At 61.1% G+C, this 19,671-nt stretch overlaps 1 protein-coding gene across 1 annotated transcript in view; it reads left to right on the top strand.

Annotated features, from left to right (window-relative positions):
• Nucleotides 1-7,764: 7,764 nt before the first annotated feature.
• The window catches only part of EPPK1 (epiplakin 1), an 11,995-nt gene continuing 88 nt past the window's right edge, over nt 7,765-19,671 (top strand). The window contains exons 1-2 of the mRNA XM_064445331.1: nt 7,765-16,665; nt 16,978-19,664. Coding sequence (XP_064301401.1) covers nt 7,765-16,665; nt 16,978-19,664 — 11,588 coding nt within the window. The remainder of the gene's footprint in view (nt 16,666-16,977; nt 19,665-19,671) is intronic.

Genomic DNA, 19,671 nt, shown 5'->3' with positions numbered 1-19,671 from the left:
TGAGGGGTGAACAGCCATGCCCCAGGCCTGGGGGCTGGCAAAGCGGAGCACCCTCAGACATCCCCGCCCCCAGACACCTCCTGTCCCCTCTCCAGGGGCAGAGCAGGGTGTGAACCCCGAGGGTCCCAGTTTGCCAAGCAACCCCTGGCCTGTGCTGGGCCAGCTCCTCCAGCCCTGGAGCACACAGTTCTGCTCCCGGCTTTCCTGCTCCCAGCACGGCGGTGTCCCCTGGCTGCTCTGCAGGCATGGGGCTCTCCTGCCTGCATTTGCATCCCGCACAAAGCCCTTGACCAGTGCCAGGGGTACAGTCCTGCTGGGCAAGGGGCAAGAGCCCACAGCCCAGAGCCCTCCAGGCCCCACACCCTGCCCTGTGCAAAGACACCGTCGGGGCGGGGGGTCTGGAGGCAATGGCACAATGACGTTGGAGGCTGGCGGGGCTGGAGGCAATGGCACAACGGCATTGGAGGCTGGCGGGGCTGGAGGTTTTGGTGCTGCACGGGGCAGTGTAGGCGTATCCATTCTGCTCTTGGGCTGTGTGTGTGAGCACCTGCGGCCACCTGCGCGAGAGTGTTTGTGTGTGTTGGCGCGGGTATCGGGCAGCGAAGCCCCAGCAGGCATCTCCTGGCGCTGAGCTCAGCGTCTGGCCCGAGCCCCAGCATGGTTTGTCCCAGCAAGCAATGGGCTGCGCTCCTGCACCGCCTCACCCCTTCCTCGGTGTGGTGTGGGGAGCGCAGTGACTCGTGCTGAGCTGGGCCATCCTCCTCCTGCTGCCCCTGCCATCCCGCTGGTGCCACCAGCAGTGCCCAGGGCCCCTCGGAGCCCCTGGATCCATGGGGCTGCACCCTTTGCTGCTGGCCTGGGGCACAGCTGGGCTGCCTGGGATGGGGCTGGACCTCGGGGTGTCCGTGGGCCCGGACTGCTGGCAGCGGGAATGGACGGACATGGCAGCACGGGCGAGCAGAGTGGGCTGCCCCACGCTGGGGGCTGCACTGGAGGCATTGGGTGGTGTGTCCTGGCGGGAGGGGAGCCCGGCCGGTGGCAGCGTGGTTTGCAGTGAGGAGAGCAGCAGCTGCTGGGCCCGCAGATGGCAGCATGCAGTGACGGCTGCGAGCCCCCTGTCCGGGACCCACTGCAGCTCTCTGCCGGCTCTAAGCAAGCCCCTGCCGCTCCTGCTTGGGTGCAGCGCCCTTCCCACAGCCTCTGCCAGCACCTGGGTATGGCTGGCTCCGGCAGCGCACCCTGACACCCAGCTCGGTCAGCCATCCCCACAAACCCACCCACGTGGGCTTTCCCGCTGTGGGGTGACTCCTGCAACACTGAGCAACTGCGTCCCGATGCCTGCGCCTCTGGGCTTGCCCCTTCCCTGCAGCAAACAGCTCCGTGGCCTGGCTGGCTCAGCAGCCGGCACAACAAGGTGCCTCCGAGGCTCCCGGGAGCCAGCAGCCACCTCCAGTGCAAGCCACGGCTGCCCACGGGCTGGGGAGAGGTGCCCAGGCTGGTCTGCTCCTTGTCTTTGTACGTAGCTGAGATGCTTTGGTTAAGCCACATATGGTTAGTTCGAATGCGTACGCACAAATTGCAACCACACATTACTGCTAATTACCGTAACCAGACCCTTTCCTCTGCCTTTGGGCGGAGTGCCCAAGAAGGCAAAAGCAAAACAGTGTCGGCAGGCGTAGCACAGAACAACCCAGCACGGTGCACCGGTTCCTGTGTGAGCAGGGGCCCGAGGTCCCCCTCCTGCCTGTCCCTGCAGCAAGGCAGGGAGTCGATGACCATCAGCCACCCGTGCCAGGCTCCCCGGCTGTCTCCGTGCCTGGCCCCGCTGCGGCCCCGGGGGCCGTCCCCGCTCCTGGCGCGGGCCGGCAGGGCGTGGGGAGGCTGCAGGGGGGCCCTGCGGGCCCAGACCCCGCTGGAGGGTGCGAGCGTGAGCGGGTCGGCACCTCCGCAGCCTGACCAGCAGCGAGCTCTGCGGTGATGGCACTGCTCCAGCGTGCTGAGCCCTCTGCGTCGTCGTCGAATGCTCATCCCTGTTTGCCTTTGGATTAAGGCTCCCCAGCACCTCCCGGGAGTGTCGCCCTCCGAGAGCTGTAACAATGCCCGTGTAGCCATCAGAAACCCACGCTGCTTTCTGGGACGCAACCTCCTCCCCATGTGCCACAGGAACAGGGACAGGTATGGCAGCGGCTGCCAGCCCTGCCAGGATAGACACAGCCCCCGCCCCTCTCACTGCCCCCACGGATGCTGCCCTTGTTCGGACATTGCCCCACGGTTCTGGGACATCATCCAGGCCAGCCCTTCTCTCGGCCCCAGCTGCTCTGGTGTGACACCCCCCTGAGGGTCCCTCTGCCCTCCCGGGACCACCAGCTTGGCGCTGCCCAAGCAGCGGGCACAGAGGGGGCTCCTGCCTGGGTATTCGGCCGTGCCTGTCACAGGGGAATGCCCCTCCACAAGGTGTGCGCCACCACTTGCCGGGGTTGGCCGCACCCGCAGCAGGCGCCAGGGCTGTGTGCCCACCGGACCGCGCTGGGCCACGCCGCAGGCTTGCCCGGCCAGCCCTGTGCCTGGATACCGGCAGCTCTCCAGACAACACACTCCCACACACCATAAACATCTTTCCCAAGCCGTGCGCATCCCTCCCTCAGCACATTGCCCTGCAGCGCTGGCAGTGGGAGGGGGCTGCAGGGCAACCCCACAGTGCCCGGTGGCCCCAGAGATCCCCTTCCCCATGTGCTGCTTTTTTGGGGCCCACCAAGCACCCATGGCACCAGGGGGAGGAGAGGGGTGCTCGGGGTGGAGCAGGGAGCTGGGTGTGGGGCTGGGTGCAGGGTCCAGGAAGAGGGTGTGGGGCTGGTGACACAGTCAGGGCAGGGGTGTTTGGGTAGCTCAGGTGGCAACGGGGTGGCTGAGGCATGTTTTGGGCAATTCAGGCTCCACATACACACCCAGTGATATGGGCAATGTTGGGGGAGCAGGGAAGGGTCCCCCTCTCCACCCATCTGCAGTGGTGCCAGGGTCAGGCCCGCAGCTGGAAGTCTGGGGTCTGTCAGCGCTGCAGCTACAGCCCAGGGTCTGGACAAATAAACACTGTGGCACAGCCGATTCGATGGGAAATGGACACGCAGCAGGCTTGGGTGGGGAGGGCTGCAGGGGCTGCTATGGGAGAGGAGCTGCGTGGGAGCTGTCACCAGGACAAGGCGACGGAGAGGAGGGTGAGAGGCTGCTGGGGATGAGAGCAGCATAGGCACACTGGCCCCGTGGAGGTCTCTCCCCACTTTCTCATGCCTCCTTTGCAGAGGGCACCGCCCAAGCAAATGGCTGCCTGCTGGGGCGGGACCACCTGCCCACACTGCGGCCGTTTTGGGACTGGTGAACCCCTTGCCCCTGCTCACAGCCCTGTCCCACTCCTGCACCCGCAGGGACACGGTGCAGGGAGGGCGGTGACGAGGCTGCAGGGGCCGAGTGTGGCTGGTCCCCCTGCAAGGGGGGACACGGGCACCCAGAGGGAGCCGTGGGGAGACATGAGGAGGGCTGGCCCGCAGGTTTCTGGCAGGGCTGGGCCGGTGTGTCATCCCCAGGGGCGGGGAAGGGCAAGGCTTTAAACGTGCTCTGGTCCCAGGAAGCAGCGGCAAAGCAGCGGGACTGGGGGCACCTGCCAGGCGAGCCCATCCAGCGACCACCGCGGGCAGGTAGGAGAGGTCTGACGGAGAGGGGCCTGCCTGGGCATCACGGGTCCGTGCTGGGGGCCACGGTGGACTGAGGGCATGCGAGGAACGCGGCATTGTCCGCGCCCACCGCTCTGGCTGGGCAGCAGCCACGTGCCGGGGTGGGACAGTGGGGGTAGGGCAACAGCGTCACGGTGCTGTGGCCCTCTGGGCACTGCCAGCCCTCGTGGCTGAGCACAGCGGGAGGATGCTGGTCCCTCATCCTGGCATGCCCCAGGAGCGGGACAGGGGGCCGTGACCATGTGGGTAGGACGGCTTCCAGCAGGAGGTCTGTGCTGTCCTGGCTGCCTGTGCTCCGACGGGCACAGCGGGGCTTGGCGGGGCGGCAGTTGTGTTGTGCTTCCATGGGCATGGCGGGTCTCAGTGGGGCGGCAGCTATGCCATGCTCTGACAGGCACAGTGGGGCTCAGCGGGGCGGCAGGTGCCGAGGAAGGGGCAGGTAGTGGGCCAGGACATGCAGGGGACTGGCAGCACCGTTCCATGGTACCCAGTGCAGTAGGTACATGGTGCTGTGGGATTGCCTGCTGTGGGCAGGGTGCAGCCCCATCCCACAGCTGCAGCCAAGGAGCAGAACCCTAACCCTAACCCAGGCACCTAACTGGGCAGGTCAGCAGGTAGGAGCCTGTCTGCCACCGGCCATTGGTGGGAGCCAGGCACTGTGTCCCCTGCTCTGCAGCAGCCAGGCAGGCAGGGGCTGGGTTGTCCCCCCCAGCCCCACTCAGACCATGGTCCCCAAATGTGCGCCAGCTACCCTGCCTTTGCCTGTCCCTATCACCCTTCCCTCACTGCCCCAGACGACCCCTCTACTGTATTCCCTCCCCCTGAAACACGCCCAACTTCAGGCTGTCCCACCAGAGTCCACCGCACAGAGCTCCCCAACGCTCTGCTGCCCTTCCCCTCCACCACCCTCTTCCTGAAACCATGCCTCCCACTCTGCCAGTAAAACCTGTCCCTTCTCCCAGTCCCTCCCCACAGCCCCCAGCAGCCTCTCCCTCCAGAGCCGGTGCAGGCCTGTTGGTGCACCCCGAGGGTGCAGATGCACGGGGTCGTCCCGCGGGACACGGGACGTATCTGCAATGCTCACCCGAGCACTGGGTGTACGAGGAAGAGCCTCCGCGGTGACTCACGCGGGCAGGGAGGTGTGTGCGGGCTTGCCGCGCCGGTGGGTGCGGAGGGGCTGCGCAGCGCCGTCCAGAGCCGCGGCTCACGCCAGCACCAACACATTTTCTGATGCAGCCAAAAGTGAAAGGCGTGGAGCAGTGATTGCGGCTGCCAAGGAGAGCTGCCCGCGTCAGGGAGAGACCGTGGCCCCAGGGAGGGCTGCAGGTGCCAGTGCCTGAACCTCCGCCAGGAATCTCCCTGGCTTTGGAGGCAGAGTCGGTTACTAAAAGTTTCCACAGTGCTGACGTTTTCTGACTAAAGGGAGAAGAGTCCTTCCTCTGTCCACACGCCCCCTGCCTCCTCCCGTGCCCACCTCAAACCCAGGGGGTTCCTACCCCTGGCCCCCCAGCCCTGCTGGGAATTGGGATTTCAAGCTGCTGTAGTGTTACAGGTGGCAGTGCCCAAATGCCCTCTGTGCTCTGGTGCCAGTGGCCGGCTCGGGTCTGGGGTGTGTGGGGATCTGCCTGGGGCTCTCCAGATACTGCAGCTGCACTGGCACTGCCCACCCCTGAGCCCACGGCAGAGCCATGCTGAACCCAGCTCCCCCCGAGTGTGGCACAGCCTGAGCCATCTAACCCAGCATCTCTCTGCCAGGAAAGGGCTGCGGGGCTGGGAGCAGCTTTCCCTGCCCTGCAGGGCGGCACGGCCCCAGGACCGTGGTGGGCAGAGCTGCTGGTGAGGTGCTGCCAGCCCCATTGTGTGTGTGGCACCAGGCACAGGGCTGCCCGGCACCAGCATGTGCGAGTGCGTTCACCCAGCGTGAGGCTGGGGGACGGAGGAGACAGCCCTGCAAGGCAGGGCCCCTTGCTCTCCCCTCCAGCAGCCCCCCACCAGGCAGAGACCCCCGAGTCCCGACTCTGCTCTCCTCCTCCCCTCACGCAGAGTGGCTCAGGACGGCCCTTCCCAGCAGCAGGAGCAGCACCCCGTGGCTGTCCTGCCCGCCGTCCCCACCTCTTGGCACCAGAGCCAGGTGCAATCCTGAACTTGCACAAACAAACAGCATTGCCTGGGCAGATCCAAGCCCGCGTGGCTGCACTCGCGCTGACATCACGGGGCGGACGGAGCCGGCGCCTCTTGGGACCTTTCCCCCAGAACGGGCAGCGAGCTTGGAGCACGGCTGGGACAGAGGAGCCCTGGCAAGGAAAAGGTGCTGGCCTGGCGCGGGGCGAGCTGGAGTGGGCACACAGGAGCTGAGCTGGATGCACAGAGCCCCCCTGGAGACCCTGGGCCGTGGTGAGCAGGGCCCTGGGCTTGGCACTGGCACATTGCTCTGCGCTCCCTGGTGTGTTTGCACCGGCGGCAAGGGGAAGGATGTAGGTCTGTGAGCCCCAGGCAGGATTCACACCCCAGTGCCAGTGTAGGCAGCGAGATACGGCTGGTCCACACCATCCCCGCTCAGTGCGACCACTGCAGGAGGGTCAGCGTGTCGCCGGCTCTCCCTGGGGCTGCTGTGCCAGCGCCCTTCCCCTCTGCCTCCACGTACAGCGGTGCGTACCACAGGGTAGCCCTGCTCCGGTTGGGTCCTTGCAACTGGGTCCAGAGACGCTGGCGGGCAGCACCGCTACCCAGCCAGCTCAGCTGCGGGAGCGTGGGCAAGCGGGGTCCTCAGCCTGCCACAGCACTTCGTTCTTGGTCCCACCTGCCTCCGTGGGGCCGGTCCAGCCCTGGCTCACCCCACCGCACTGGTGCCAGGGACTCTGCGTTAAGGGATGGGACTCACAAGGGAATAAGAGCCGTCTCTGCTGCCCAGGCGCAGCAGGGCCAGCCCCCTCTCTCCTCAAACCTGCTTCAACCCCGCAGTCTCCTGCTGCAGGACCAGCTTCCAGTCCGAGGACTGACGGGTGCCAGGCACGGATGCCCACTGACCACAGCTCCCAGACCTCTGCGCAGCCCATAACCAGCCCCAAGTGCCCTCCAGCCTTCTGGTGTGCACGGCTCGGTGCCCAACAGCCTCATACGCCCTCCGGCACCATAACTTGACTGTAGAATGGCTGTATTGTGGTTGATCCCAGTGTGCCCAGACGCTTTTCAAACATGAGTGCAGGCATGCAGATCTGTGTGCTCTTAGTGTGGCCTGCTGCATCTACCGCATCTCCTTCTGCTGGCCCAACCCCCGTGCTTTCTGAGCAACACAAGGAGGGCAGATACCCCATTTCAGTGCAGCAGTGGGAATCAGAGAAAGGGCCTCTGGGGCTTCTTGTGGGTGTGTGGCAGCTCCTGCCCCTGCTTCCAGCCCCTGCTTGATGGGTGCTGCTGTGGGGAGTGTGCCAGGGGAGCGGCCTGACCCCCCTCTCCCTGGCAGAGGGGAGCAGCCTTTCCACGCTGGCTCAGAGTTTGCTCATCCCTGTGCCAGTGTCAGCAGCAGCCTGAGTGAGTGCTGGTACTCCCTGGGGGTTGCTGGTTTTGGCTGGTGTTTTGCCCCAAGCCCAGCTGCCCTCCAGGACTTTGAAGCACTGCACAAGGCTTCTATGCAGAGGCAAGCCCTGCACAGACTGGTGGTCAAATGCATGTGACAACTCATGGGGGCTTTACGCCTCACAGGAGCCAGGCTTGCCTGAGCCCAGTGCTCCACGGGTCCTGCTGGTGCTTCTGCTCCACTCTCTCATGCTGAGATGTCCTGGTGCACCCAGCAAGTCTAGCTCAGAAAGGAGAGGGTGGCAGGTCTGGCTCAGCGTGTCAGGGACAGGGGCACGCACACTGCCCTGAACATGCTCAGCCTTTGGCTGTTGCTCCCTCCTGCCTGTGAACCAGTTCTTTGTCCTTCTTTCCCTGTATTTAGTATGCAAACCATAAAAAAGTTGATTTCTCACTGAGCTTTCCTATTCTCTCCCCTCTCTCCAGAGAGTCTTGGCAGGTGTGAAAGGAGTGCAGCGGTAGGATGGAGAGCAAGCCAGCAGTGAATGGCCATGCTGCCCCCATCGCCCACCAGGAAGACATGCCAGGAGGAAACCACTTGGGCCAGGACATACTGCCTTGCAAACAGAAAAAAGCAGCTGACAGGGGCGTGGTGGCGATGGATGCTTCTAGTGAGCCCTCAGAGGTAGCCAGCAGCATTGCTGGAGTGTACGTAGAGGCTTCAAAGAAGATAATGAGCTTTTATGATGCCACCAGAGAGCATCTTCTGAGTTTGGATTCGGCGCTCTATCTTCTCGAGGCCCAGGCAGCCACAGGCTTCATCACTGACCCGGTGAAGAACAGGCATGTCTCTGTAGCAGAAGCCGTGCAGCTGGGGCTGGTGGGGCTAGAGCTGAAGGAGAGGCTGCTCTCTGCAGAGAAAGCTGCTACTGGCTTTGTGGACCCCTACACAGAAGAGAAGATCTCCCTCTACCAGGCGGTCCAGAAAGACCTGATCGGGAGGGAGCAAGGTACTCGGCTGCTAGAGGCCCAGATTGCAACCGGAGGCATCATTGACCCAGCCACTGGCTGCCGGCTGCCAGCAGATGTTGCCTGTGAGAAGGGATATTTAGATGAAGAGATGAGACAGCTCCTCTCTGACCCCAGCAGTGAGGACAACAAAGGGTTTCTCAACCCCAGTACCATGCAGAGGGTCACTTATATGGAGCTTATAAAGAGGTGTGTTGTTGATCCGGCCTCAGGCTTCCTCCTCTTGCCCCTGCAAATCACGTTTCCAGGGCTGGGAGGGAGGGTGAGCAGTAGGGATCTGCTGGACTCTGGCATCATCAGCCCTGACATGTTCAGAGATCTTGAGGAGGGAAGAGTTTCTGCCCAGGAAGTAGCAGAGAATGACTACGTTCAGCAGTTCCTGCATGGAACAAGGAGCGTGGCTGGTGTTGTCCTGCCTTCCAGTGAGCGGAAGAGCCTTTACCAAGCACTGAGAGAGCATCTCCTCATGCCTGGTGCTGCTCTGATGCTCCTGCAAGTCCAGGCCTCCACCGGCAGCCTGACAGACCCCATAAAGAACAAAAGCTACTCAGTTGATGAAGCTGTCAGGGTCGGTCTCATCGGCCCAGAGCTTCATGAGAAACTGTCTTCAGCTGAGAGGACCATCACTGGATACAACGACCCCTACACTGGAGAAATGCTCTCTCTGTTCCAAGCCATCAGGAAGGGCTTTATCCCCAAGGACCATGGCATTTGCCTTCTGGAGGCTCAGATGGCCACAGGGGGTATAATTGCTCCAGGCAGGCACCTCCGTGTCCCCACAGAGACAGCTTGCAAGTGGGGGTACCTGGACGAGGCCACAAGACAGCTCCTCTCCAGTCCTACTGATGACATGAAAGGGTTCTTCGACCCCAGCTCCAAGGAGAAGCTGATCTACGCAGACCTGCTCAAGCGCTGTGTCACCGATCCCAACACGGGGCTCCTTCTGCTGCCACTTGGTGGAGACAGCAAAGAAGGATCTGAGGGAACCCGCCTCTTCTTTGACCATGGGACCCAAACAGCTCTGGAAAACACATGGATACCCATTGCTTTAGGTAAATTCAAGGGAAAGTCGGTGTCTCTCTGGAAACTCCTCTTCTCAGACTACATCCAGAGTGAGCAAAGAGCTGCTCTCGCCCAGCGGTACCTTGCAGGAACACTCTCTACAGAAGAATTGGGTAAGGCAGTCAGTGCCACCATCGAGGAAGTGGTTTCCACTGCTAATGTCACCTTTGAAGGACTGAGGGACCGGGTGACAGCTGACCAGCTCCTGAGCTCTGAAATCATTAACAAAGATTTGTTTAAGAAACTGAAGGAGGGAGAAACATCAGCCAAAGAAGTTGTCAGCATGGACACTGTCAAGAAGTACCTGCAAGGGACAGGTAGCATTGGTGGACTTCTGCTTCCTGACTCCCAGGAGAAGATCAGCATCTACCAGGGCAAGCGCAGAGGTCTTTTAAGGCCAGGAACATCACTGATCCTCCTGGAGGCACAGGCTGCTACTGGATTCATCATCGACCCAGCTGCCAACAAAAGGTATTCTGTGGATGAGGCGTTAAGAGCGAACATCATTGGCCCAGATGTTTATGACAAGCTGCTGACTGCAGAGAAATCAGTCACCGGCTACAGAGATCCTTACTCAGGGAACAAGATCTCCCTCTTCCAGGCCATGAAGAAGGAGCTCATTGTCAAGGAGCACGCTATCCGCCTGCTCGAGGCCCAGATCGCCACCGGCGGCATCATCGACCCCGTGCACAGCCACCGCATTCCCGTGGAGGTGGCCTACCGGCGCGGCTACTTTGACAAGAAGATGAACTTAATCCTTTCTGATCCCAGTGATGACACCAAGGGCTTCTTCGACCCCAACACTCACGAGAACCTCACCTACCTGCAGCTGAAGGAGAAGTGCATCACAGAGCCATCCACTGGGCTCTGCCTCCTTCCTCTGAATAGCAGGAAGCGCCAGTTCATCGATGATGCCACCAGACGGGTGTTCAGAAGCTCCTGGCTGCCGGTCAGGTTTGGAAGGTTGCGGGGGGAGAAGGTCTCTGTGTGGGACCTGCTGAACTCTGAGTACTTCAGCGAGGGGAGGCGCCGAGAGATATTCAACCACTACCAGCTGAGGAAGCTCACCCTGGAGCAAATTCGAATCATGTTAGAGGAGGAGATGAAAAAATGGGCCCCCATCAAGTTCCCAGCCATGAGAGGCAGTGTCAGCGCTTACCACCTGATGGAAACAGGCGTCATTGACAAGGCCCTGTTTGAGAAGGTGTTGGAGGGGTCCGTCACACCAGAGGAAGTCCTGCACATGGACTCTGTCAGAAAGTACCTCTATGGCTCTGGCAGCATTGGGGGGATAGTACTCCAGCCATCAAAGCAGAGGATAAGCATTTATGAGGCCATGAAGAGAAACATCATGGTGCCAGGAGTAGCCCTCCCACTGCTAGAGGCCCAGGCTGCCACAGGCTTCATCATTGACCCAGTGAACAACCAGAAACTTTGTGTGGATGATGCTGTCAAGGAGGGAGTCATTGGGCCAGAAGTCCATGAGAAGCTGCAGCATGCGGAAGGTGCTGTAACAGGCTATAAAGATCCTTTCACTGGCAAGAAGATACCACTCTTCCAGGCGATGAAGAAGGGCTTGATTGCTGACAAACAGGCCATGCAGTTGATGGAGGTGCAGATGGCTACAGGAGGCATCATTGACCCAACATGCGGCCACTATATCCCTGTAGAATCTGCCCAGAAGCGAGGGTGCCTAGATGAGGACACAAGCAAGGCCCTTTCTAAGCCCAGTGACAACAACAGAGCCTTCTGCGTCCCAGACAGCAAAGAGACCGTGACCTATGCTGAGCTAATCAAGCGCTGCCAGAAGGATGAGATCTCTGGCTTCCACTTGCTGCCTCTGACACAGACAGCCGCTCCTGCCTACACCGACAAACAAATCCAACAGATTTTTAAGGAAACTGTGGTGAAGGAAAAAGGGGTCTCCCTCTGGGAGCTAATCCACTCTGGGTATTTCACTGAGGAGCAGAGGAGTGACTTCGTGGAGAGGTTGCGGTCTGAGGAAATGTCTCTGCAGCAGCTGGTTGCTCTTGTGCTCAGACTGGTTGGGGAGATGGAAACGAAAGCCCGCACCCGCATCACCTTGGGAGGCTTGCGGGGCAGCGTCCCTGCAGTCTGGCTGCTGGATGCTGGCATCATTACTGAGAAGACATTTGAAGAACTGGCTCAAGGCATAAGAACTCCTGAGGAAGTGGCTGCGATGGAGAGTGTGAAGATGTACTTGCAAGGCACAGGCAGCATTGCCGGGGTATTCATAGAGGCATCCAAAAAGAGGATGAGCTTTTACGATGCCATGAAAACCAATCTCCTCCTCCCTGGGGCTGCGCTGAAGCTGCTAGAAGCTCAGGCAGCCACAGGATACCTAACTGACCTAGCAACAAACCAGAGACTCAGCGTGAAGGATGCTGTCAAAGCAGCTGTTGTGGGTGAAGAGCTCACCGAGAAACTCCTTCTAGCTGAGAGGGCAGTGACCGGCTACACAGACCCCTACACGGGCAGCTCCATCTCACTATGCCAAGCACTCAGGAAGGAGCTGATTCCCCTGGAAGATGCTGTTCCCTTGCTAGAGGCCCAGCTGGCCACAGGAGGGGTCATTGATCCCATTCACCACCACCACCTTCCACTCCAGGCTGCATGCAGATACGGCTTTTTCGATGAGGACCTGAACCGAACCCTCTCGCAGATCAATGACAACACCAAAGTCTTCTTTGATCCAAACACAAAGGAGAACATGACCTACCAGCAGCTGAAGGACAGGTGCATTCATGAGGCTGAGTCAGATCTCTGGCTCCTTCCTCTGTCAGAAAATGCGATGTTCTGTGTGGATGAACAAACCATGGAGGTGCTGAAATCTGTGACTGTTTGTGTCAACGTAGGGCGGTTCAAAGGACAGACAGTGTCAGTCTGGGACCTTGTCAACTCGGAATACCTCTCAGACAGCAAGAGAAGAGAGCTGGTGCAAAAGTACAAAGATGAGAATACCGAAGTGCTACGTGAAATCATAACAATTGTCACCACAATCATCAAAGAGACTGAGACACAAGGCAAGAGGTTTGCATTCAAGGGCCTACGGAAAAGAGTATCTGCCAGTGACCTCTTCCAGTCTCAACTGATAGACAAAAAAACCCTTGATGAGCTCAACCAGGGGAAGAAAACAGTCAAAGAAGTCACTGAAATGGACTCTGTCCGCAGGTACCTGGAGGGCAGCAATTTCATAGCAGGGGTCCTTATACAGCCAAGCAATGAGAAGATGAGCATCTACCAGGCCATGTGGAAGGGCATCCTGAGGCCAGGGACAGCACTGGTGCTGCTGGAGGCACAGGCTGCCACTGGCTACATCATTGACCCAGAGAAAAACAAGAAGTTTTCAGTGGAGGAAGCACTAACTGCAGGTCTAATTGGAGGGGAGATTTTTGAAAAGCTACTCTGTGCAGAAAGAGCTGTGACAGGCTACACTGACCCCTACACAAAAGCCCCAATGTCCCTATTTGAAGCTATGAACCAAGGACTGATTGTGAAGAGCCACGGCATCCGCCTGCTCGAGGCCCAGATCGCCACCGGCGGCATCATCGACCCTGTGCACAGCCACCGTATCCCCGTGGAGGTGGCCTACCAGCGCGGCTACTTTGACCAGGAGATGAACCAGATCCTCTCCGACCCCACCGACGACACCAAGGGCTTCTTCGACCCCAACACCCACGAGAACCTCACCTATATGCAGCTCCTGGAGAGGTGTGTCCAAGATTCAGAGACTGGGTTGTACATGCTACAAGTTGTACAGGAAGGAGGAAAGTACTTCTACATTGATGAGTCTACAAAACAGGTTTTGCGCTCAAAGCCCCTGGAAGTGAAAGTTGGAAAGTTTAAGGACCAAACAGTTTCCATCTGGGAAATTCTCTGCTCTCATTACATCTCTGAGCATAAAAGGAAAGAACTAGTGATGCAGTACAAATGCAAAACCCTCACACTGGAAGATCTTATAGCCCTCGTCCTCAAAATAATTGAAGATACAGAGGAAAGAGCAGAAGCCCTCAAGGTTAAAGGACTCCGGGGGGATGTGTCAATATCAGAATTGTTTAACTCTGAGATAATTGACAAGAAAACTCTAGATCAGCTGCAGGATGGGAGTCTTACGCTTGCCAGCCTCACAAAGAGGGACACCATCAAAAGGTATTTGGATGGCACTGGATGCATTGCTGGGGTTCTACTCCCATCAAGGAAAGAGAAGATGAGCATCTACCAGGCCCTGAAGAAGGGCCTCCTCACAGAGCAATGTGCACTGGGGCTGCTGGAGGCACAGGCTGCCACTGGTTTTCTCATTGACCCACTGAAAAATAAGAAGCTCTCTGTGGATGAGGCTGTCTCATCTGGGCTGGTGGGTAGCAACTTCCACAAGAAGCTCCTATTGGCAGAGAAAGCTGTGACAGGATACACAGATCCTCATGCAGGAAATAAAATATCCCTGTTCCAGGCCATAAGGCAAAAGATAACAGCCAAGGAGCACGGCATCCGCCTACTTGAGGCTCAGCTCGCCACCGGCGGCATCATTGACCCTGTGCACAGCCACCGCCTCCCTGTGGAGGTGGCCTACCGGCGCGGATACTTGGATGATGATATGTTTCTCCTGCTTTCTGATCCAGATCATGGTAGCAAAGGTTTTATAGATCCAAACACTCATGAGAAAATCAGTTACAATAACCTCCTACAGCGATGTTCTAAAGACATAGATACTGGATTGCACATGCTGCAGGTCATGAAAAAAGCAGAAGACTATTTCTATGTTGATGAGCAAACAAAAAATGCCCTATTACGTACAAAGGTACAAGTGCCTGTTGGAAAGTACAAAGGACATATATTATCACTGTGGGAACTTCTCTGTTCTGAATACATCACAGAAGAAAAAAGAAAAGAACTGGTGAAAAGATATAAACAGCAATCCCATCATATTATACAAGGAATCATTGATACAATACTAAAAATAATTAGAGAAAAGGAAGAGGGCAGAAGTGATGTCTGGTTCCAAGGTATCAGGCAACAAATAACAGCATCAGAACTTCTTAGTGCAGAGATAATTACAGAAGAAACAATGGAAAAACTCAATGAAGGAAAAGAGACGGCACAAGAAATAGCAAAAATGTCTAGTGTAAAAAGATACCTTCAGGGAACAGGCTGCATCGCTGGCGTGCTGGTGCCCTCCAAGGCCGACCCCGCCCAGGCGGAGAAGATGACCATCTACCAGGCCATGTGGAAGGGCATCCTGAGACCAGGGACAGCACTGGTGCTGCTGGAGGCGCAGGCTGCCACCGGCTTCGTCATTGACCCCCTCAACAACAAGAGGCTCTCCGTGGACGAGGCCGTCTCCTCCGGGCTGGTGGGCAGCGAGCTACAAAGAAAACTCCTTTGTGCAGAGGGAGCTGTGACAGGTTACACCCACCCCTGCACAGGACAAAAGATGTCCCTCTTCCAGGCCATGAAGAAGGAGCTCATTGTCAAGGAGCACGGCATCCGCCTGCTCGAGGCCCAGATCGCCACCGGCGGCATCATCGACCCCGTGCACAGCCACCGCCTCCCCGTGGAGGTGGCCTACCGGCGCGGCTACTTTGACCAGGAAATGAACCAGATCCTCTCCGACCCCACCGACGACACCAAGGGCTTCTTCGACCCCAACACCCACGAGAACCTCACCTACATGCAGCTCCTCCGCCGCTGCGTGCCCGACCCGGACACGGGGCTGCTCATGCTCCAGCTGATGGACAAGGGCTCCGTGCTCTACCAGCTGACCGAGGACGCCCGGAAAGCCCTGCAGGACGCCCGCACCACCGTCAGCGTGGGGCTCTTCCAGGGCCAGAGCGTCACCGTCTGGGAGCTCCTCTTCTCCCGCTACGTCCCCGACCACCGGCGCCAGGACCTCCTCCGCAAGTACAAGGCGGGGACGGTCACCATCTCGGAGATGATCGCCCTCCTCGTCGCCATCATCACTGGGGCTGAGGGCCAGGGCCAGGACGCGGTCCCGGCCCGCAAGCCGACGCAGCGCGAGGCCCCGCCGCCGGCCGAGAACGGCGAGGCCATGGGCTCCCAGCAGCAGCCGCAGCGGGAGCTGGAGCGGGAGCGGGAGCTGGAGCTGGAGCGGTCCCTGAAGTCCCACACCGTCGAGGTCTCGGCGGGCGGCTTCCACGGCAGGAAGGTCTCCCTGTGGGAGCTCCTCTTCTCCAAGTACGTCTCCGAGGCAAAGAGGCGGGAGCTGCTGGGGAAGGTCCGGGCCGGGAGCCTGGCGCTGGACGAGCTGGCAAGGCTCCTCACCGTCCTCATCGAGGAGGCGGTGGAGCGGAGCAGCAACGTGAAATTCACGGGCCTCAGGAGGCAGGTGACCGCCTCGGACCTGGTGGACTCGGGCATCATCGACAAGGACACGCTGGCCGACCTCGTCCAGGGCTCCAAGACGGTGGAGGAGGTGACGGAAATGGCCTCCGTCAAGCGCTACCTGGACGGCACGGGCTGCATCGCTGGCGTGCTGGTGCCCTCCAAGGCCGACCCCGCCCAGGCGGAGAAGATGACCATCTACCAGGCCATGTGGAAGGGCATCCTGAGGCAGGGCACGGCCCTGGTGCTGCTGGAGGCGCAGGCTGCCACCGGCTTCGTCATTGACCCCCTCAACAACAAGAGGCTCTCCGTGGACGAGGCCGTCTCCTCCGGGCTGGTGGGCAGCGAGCTGCACGAGAAGCTCCTGTCGGCCGAGAGGGCCGTGACGGGCTACACCGACCCCTACACCGGCGACCAGATCTCCCTCTTCCAGGCCATGAAGAAGGAGCTCATTGTCAAGGAGCACGGCATCCGCCTGCTCGAGGCCCAGATCGCCACCGGCGGCATCATCGACCCCGTGCACAGCCACCGCCTCCCCGTGGAGGTGGCCTACCGGCGCGGCTACTTTGACCAGGAGATGAACCAGATCCTCTCCGACCCCACCGACGACACCAAGGGCTTCTTCGACCCCAACACCCACGAGAACCTCACCTACATGCAGCTCCTCCGCCGCTGCGTGCCCGACCCGGACACGGGGCTGCTCATGCTCCAGCTGATGGACAAGGGCTCCGTGCTCTACCAGCTGACCGAGGACGCCCGGAAAGCCCTGCAGGACGCCCGCACCACCGTCAGCGTGGGGCTCTTCCAGGGCCAGAGCGTCACCGTCTGGGAGCTCCTCTTCTCCCGCTACGTCCCCGACCACCGGCGCCAGGACCTCCTCCGCAAGTACAAGGCGGGGACGGTCACCATCTCGGAGATGATCGCCCTCCTCGTCGCCATCATCACTGGGGCTGAGGGCCAGGGCCAGGACGCGGTCCCGGCCCGCAAGCCGACGCAGCGCGAGGCCCCGCCGCCGGCCGAGAACGGCGAGGCCACGGGCTCCCAGCAGCAGCCGCAGCGGGAGCTGGAGCGGGAGCTGGAGCTGGAGCGGTCCCTGAAGTCCCACACCGTCGAGGTCTCAGCGGGCGGCTTCCACGGCAGGAAGGTCTCCCTGTGGGAGCTCCTCTTCTCCAAGTACGTCTCCGAGGCAAAGAGGCGGGAGCTGCTGGGGAAGGTCCGGGCCGGGAGCCTGGCGCTGGACGAGCTGGCAAGGCTCCTCACCGTCCTCATCGAGGAGGCGGTGGAGCGGAGCAGCAACGTGAAATTCACGGGCCTCAGGAGGCAGGTGACCGCCTCGGACCTGGTGGACTCGGGCATCATCGACAAGGACACGCTGGCCGACCTCGTCCAGGGCTCCAAGACGGTGGAGGAGGTGACGGAAATGGCCTCCGTCAAGCGCTACCTGGACGGCACGGGCTGCATCGCTGGCGTGCTGGTGCCCTCCAAGGCCGACCCCGCCCAGGCGGAGAAGATGACCATCTACCAGGCCATGTGGAAGGGCATCCTGAGGCAGGGCACGGCCCTGGTGCTGCTGGAGGCGCAGGCTGCCACCGGCTTCGTCATTGACCCCCTCAACAACAAGAGGCTCTCCGTGGACGAGGCCGTCTCCTCCGGGCTGGTGGGCAGCGAGCTGCACGAGAAGCTCCTGTCGGCCGAGAGGGCCGTGACGGGCTACACCGACCCCTACACCGGCGACCAGATCTCCCTCTTCCAGGCCATGAAGAAGGAGCTCATTGTCAAGGAGCACGGCATCCGCCTGCTCGAGGCCCAGATCGCCACCGGCGGCATCATCGACCCCGTGCACAGCCACCGCCTCCCCGTGGAGGTGGCCTACCGGCGCGGCTACTTTGACCAGGAGATGAACCAGATCCTCTCCGACCCCACCGACGACACCAAGGGCTTCTTCGACCCCAACACCCACGAGAACCTCACCTACATGCAGCTCCTCCGCCGCTGCGTGCCCGACCCGGACACGGGGCTGCTCATGCTCCAGCTGATGGACAAGGGCTCCGTGCTCTACCAGCTGACCGAGGACGCCCGGAAAGCCCTGCAGGACGCCCGCACCACCGTCAGCGTGGGGCTCTTCCAGGGCCAGAGCGTCACCGTCTGGGAGCTCCTCTTCTCCCGCTACGTCCCCGACCACCGGCGCCAGGACCTCCTCCGCAAGTACAAGGCGGGGACGGTCACCATCTCGGAGATGATCGCCCTCCTCGTCGCCATCATCACTGGGGCTGAGGGCCAGGGCCAGGACGCGGTCCCGGCCCGCAAGCCGACGCAGCGCGAGGCCCCGCCGCCGGCCGAGAACGGCGAGGCCACGGGCTCCCAGCAGCAGCCGCAGCGGGAGCTGGAGCGGGAGCGGGAGCTGGAGCTGGAGCGGTCCCTGAAGTCCCACACCGTCGAGGTCTCGGCGGGCGGCTTCCACGGCAGGAAGGTCTCCCTGTGGGAGCTCCTCTTCTCCAAGTACGTCTCCGAGGCAAAGAGGCGGGAGCTGCTGGGGAAGGTCCGGGCCGGGAGCCTGGCGCTGGACGAGCTGGCAAGGCTCCTCACCGTCCTCATCGAGGAGGCGGTGGAGCGGAGCAGCAACGTGAAATTCACGGGCCTCAGGAGGCAGGTGACCGCCTCGGACCTGGTGGACTCGGGCATCATCAACAAGGACACGCTGGCCGACCTCGTCCAGGGCTCCAAGACGGTGGAGGAGGTGACGGAAATGGCCTCCGTCAAGCGCTACCTGGACGGCACGGGCTGCATCGCTGGCGTGCTGGTGCCCTCCAAGGCCGACCCCGCCCAGGCGGAGAAGATGACCATCTACCAGGCCATGTGGAAGGGCATCCTGAGGCAGGGCACGGCCCTGGTGCTGCTGGAGGCGCAGGCTGCCACCGGCTTCGTCATTGACCCCCTCAACAACAAGAGGCTCTCCGTGGACGAGGCCGTCTCCTCCGGGCTGGTGGGCAGCGAGCTGCACGAGAAGCTCCTGTCGGCCGAGAGGGCCGTGACGGGCTACACCGACCCCTACACCGGCGACCAGATCTCCCTCTTCCAGGCCATGAAGAAGGAGCTCATTGTCAAGGAGCACGGCATCCGCCTGCTCGAGGCCCAGATCGCCACCGGCGGCATCATCGACCCCGTGCACAGCCACCGCCTCCCCGTGGAGGTGGCCTACCGGCGCGGCTACTTTGACCAGGAGATGAACCAGATCCTCTCCGACCCCACCGACGACACCAAGGGCTTCTTCGACCCCAACACCCACGAGAACCTCACCTACATGCAGCTCCTCCGCCGCTGCGTGCCCGACCCGGACACGGGGCTGCTCATGCTCCAGCTGATGGACAAGGGCTCCGTGCTCTACCAGCTGACCGAGGACGCCCGGAAAGCCCTGCAGGCCGCCCGCACCACCGTCAGCGTGGGGCTCTTCCAGGGCCAGAGCGTCACCGTCTGGGAGCTCCTCTTCTCCCGCTACGTCCCCGACCACCGGCGCCAGGACCTCCTCCGCAAGTACAAGGCGGGGACGGTCACCATCTCGGAGATGATCGCCCTCCTCGTCGCCATCATCACTGGGGCTGAGGGCCAGGGCCAGGACGCGGTCCCGGCCCGCAAGCCGACGCAGCCCGAGGCCCCGCCGCCGGCCGAGAACGGCGAGGCCACGGGCTCCCAGCAGCAGCCGCAGCGGGAGCTGGAGCGGGAGCGGGAGCTGGAGCTGGAGCGGTCCCTGAAGTCCCACACCGTCGAGGTCTCGGCGGGCGGCTTCCACGGCAGGAAGGTCTCCCTGTGGGAGCTCCTCTTCTCCAAGTACGTCTCCGAGGCAAAGAGGCGGGAGCTGCTGGGGAAGGTCCGGGCCGGGAGCCTGGCGCTGGACGAGCTGGCAAGGCTCCTCACCGTCCTCATCGAGGAGGCGGTGGAGCGGAGCAGCAACGTGAAATTCACGGGCCTCAGGAGGCAGGTG

This window comes from Phalacrocorax carbo, chromosome 2 (assembly GCF_963921805.1).
Source record: "Phalacrocorax carbo chromosome 2, bPhaCar2.1, whole genome shotgun sequence".
NCBI classification, from domain to species: Eukaryota; Metazoa; Chordata; class Aves; order Suliformes; family Phalacrocoracidae; genus Phalacrocorax; species Phalacrocorax carbo.
This window is presented reverse-complemented; position numbering and strand designations above follow the sequence as displayed.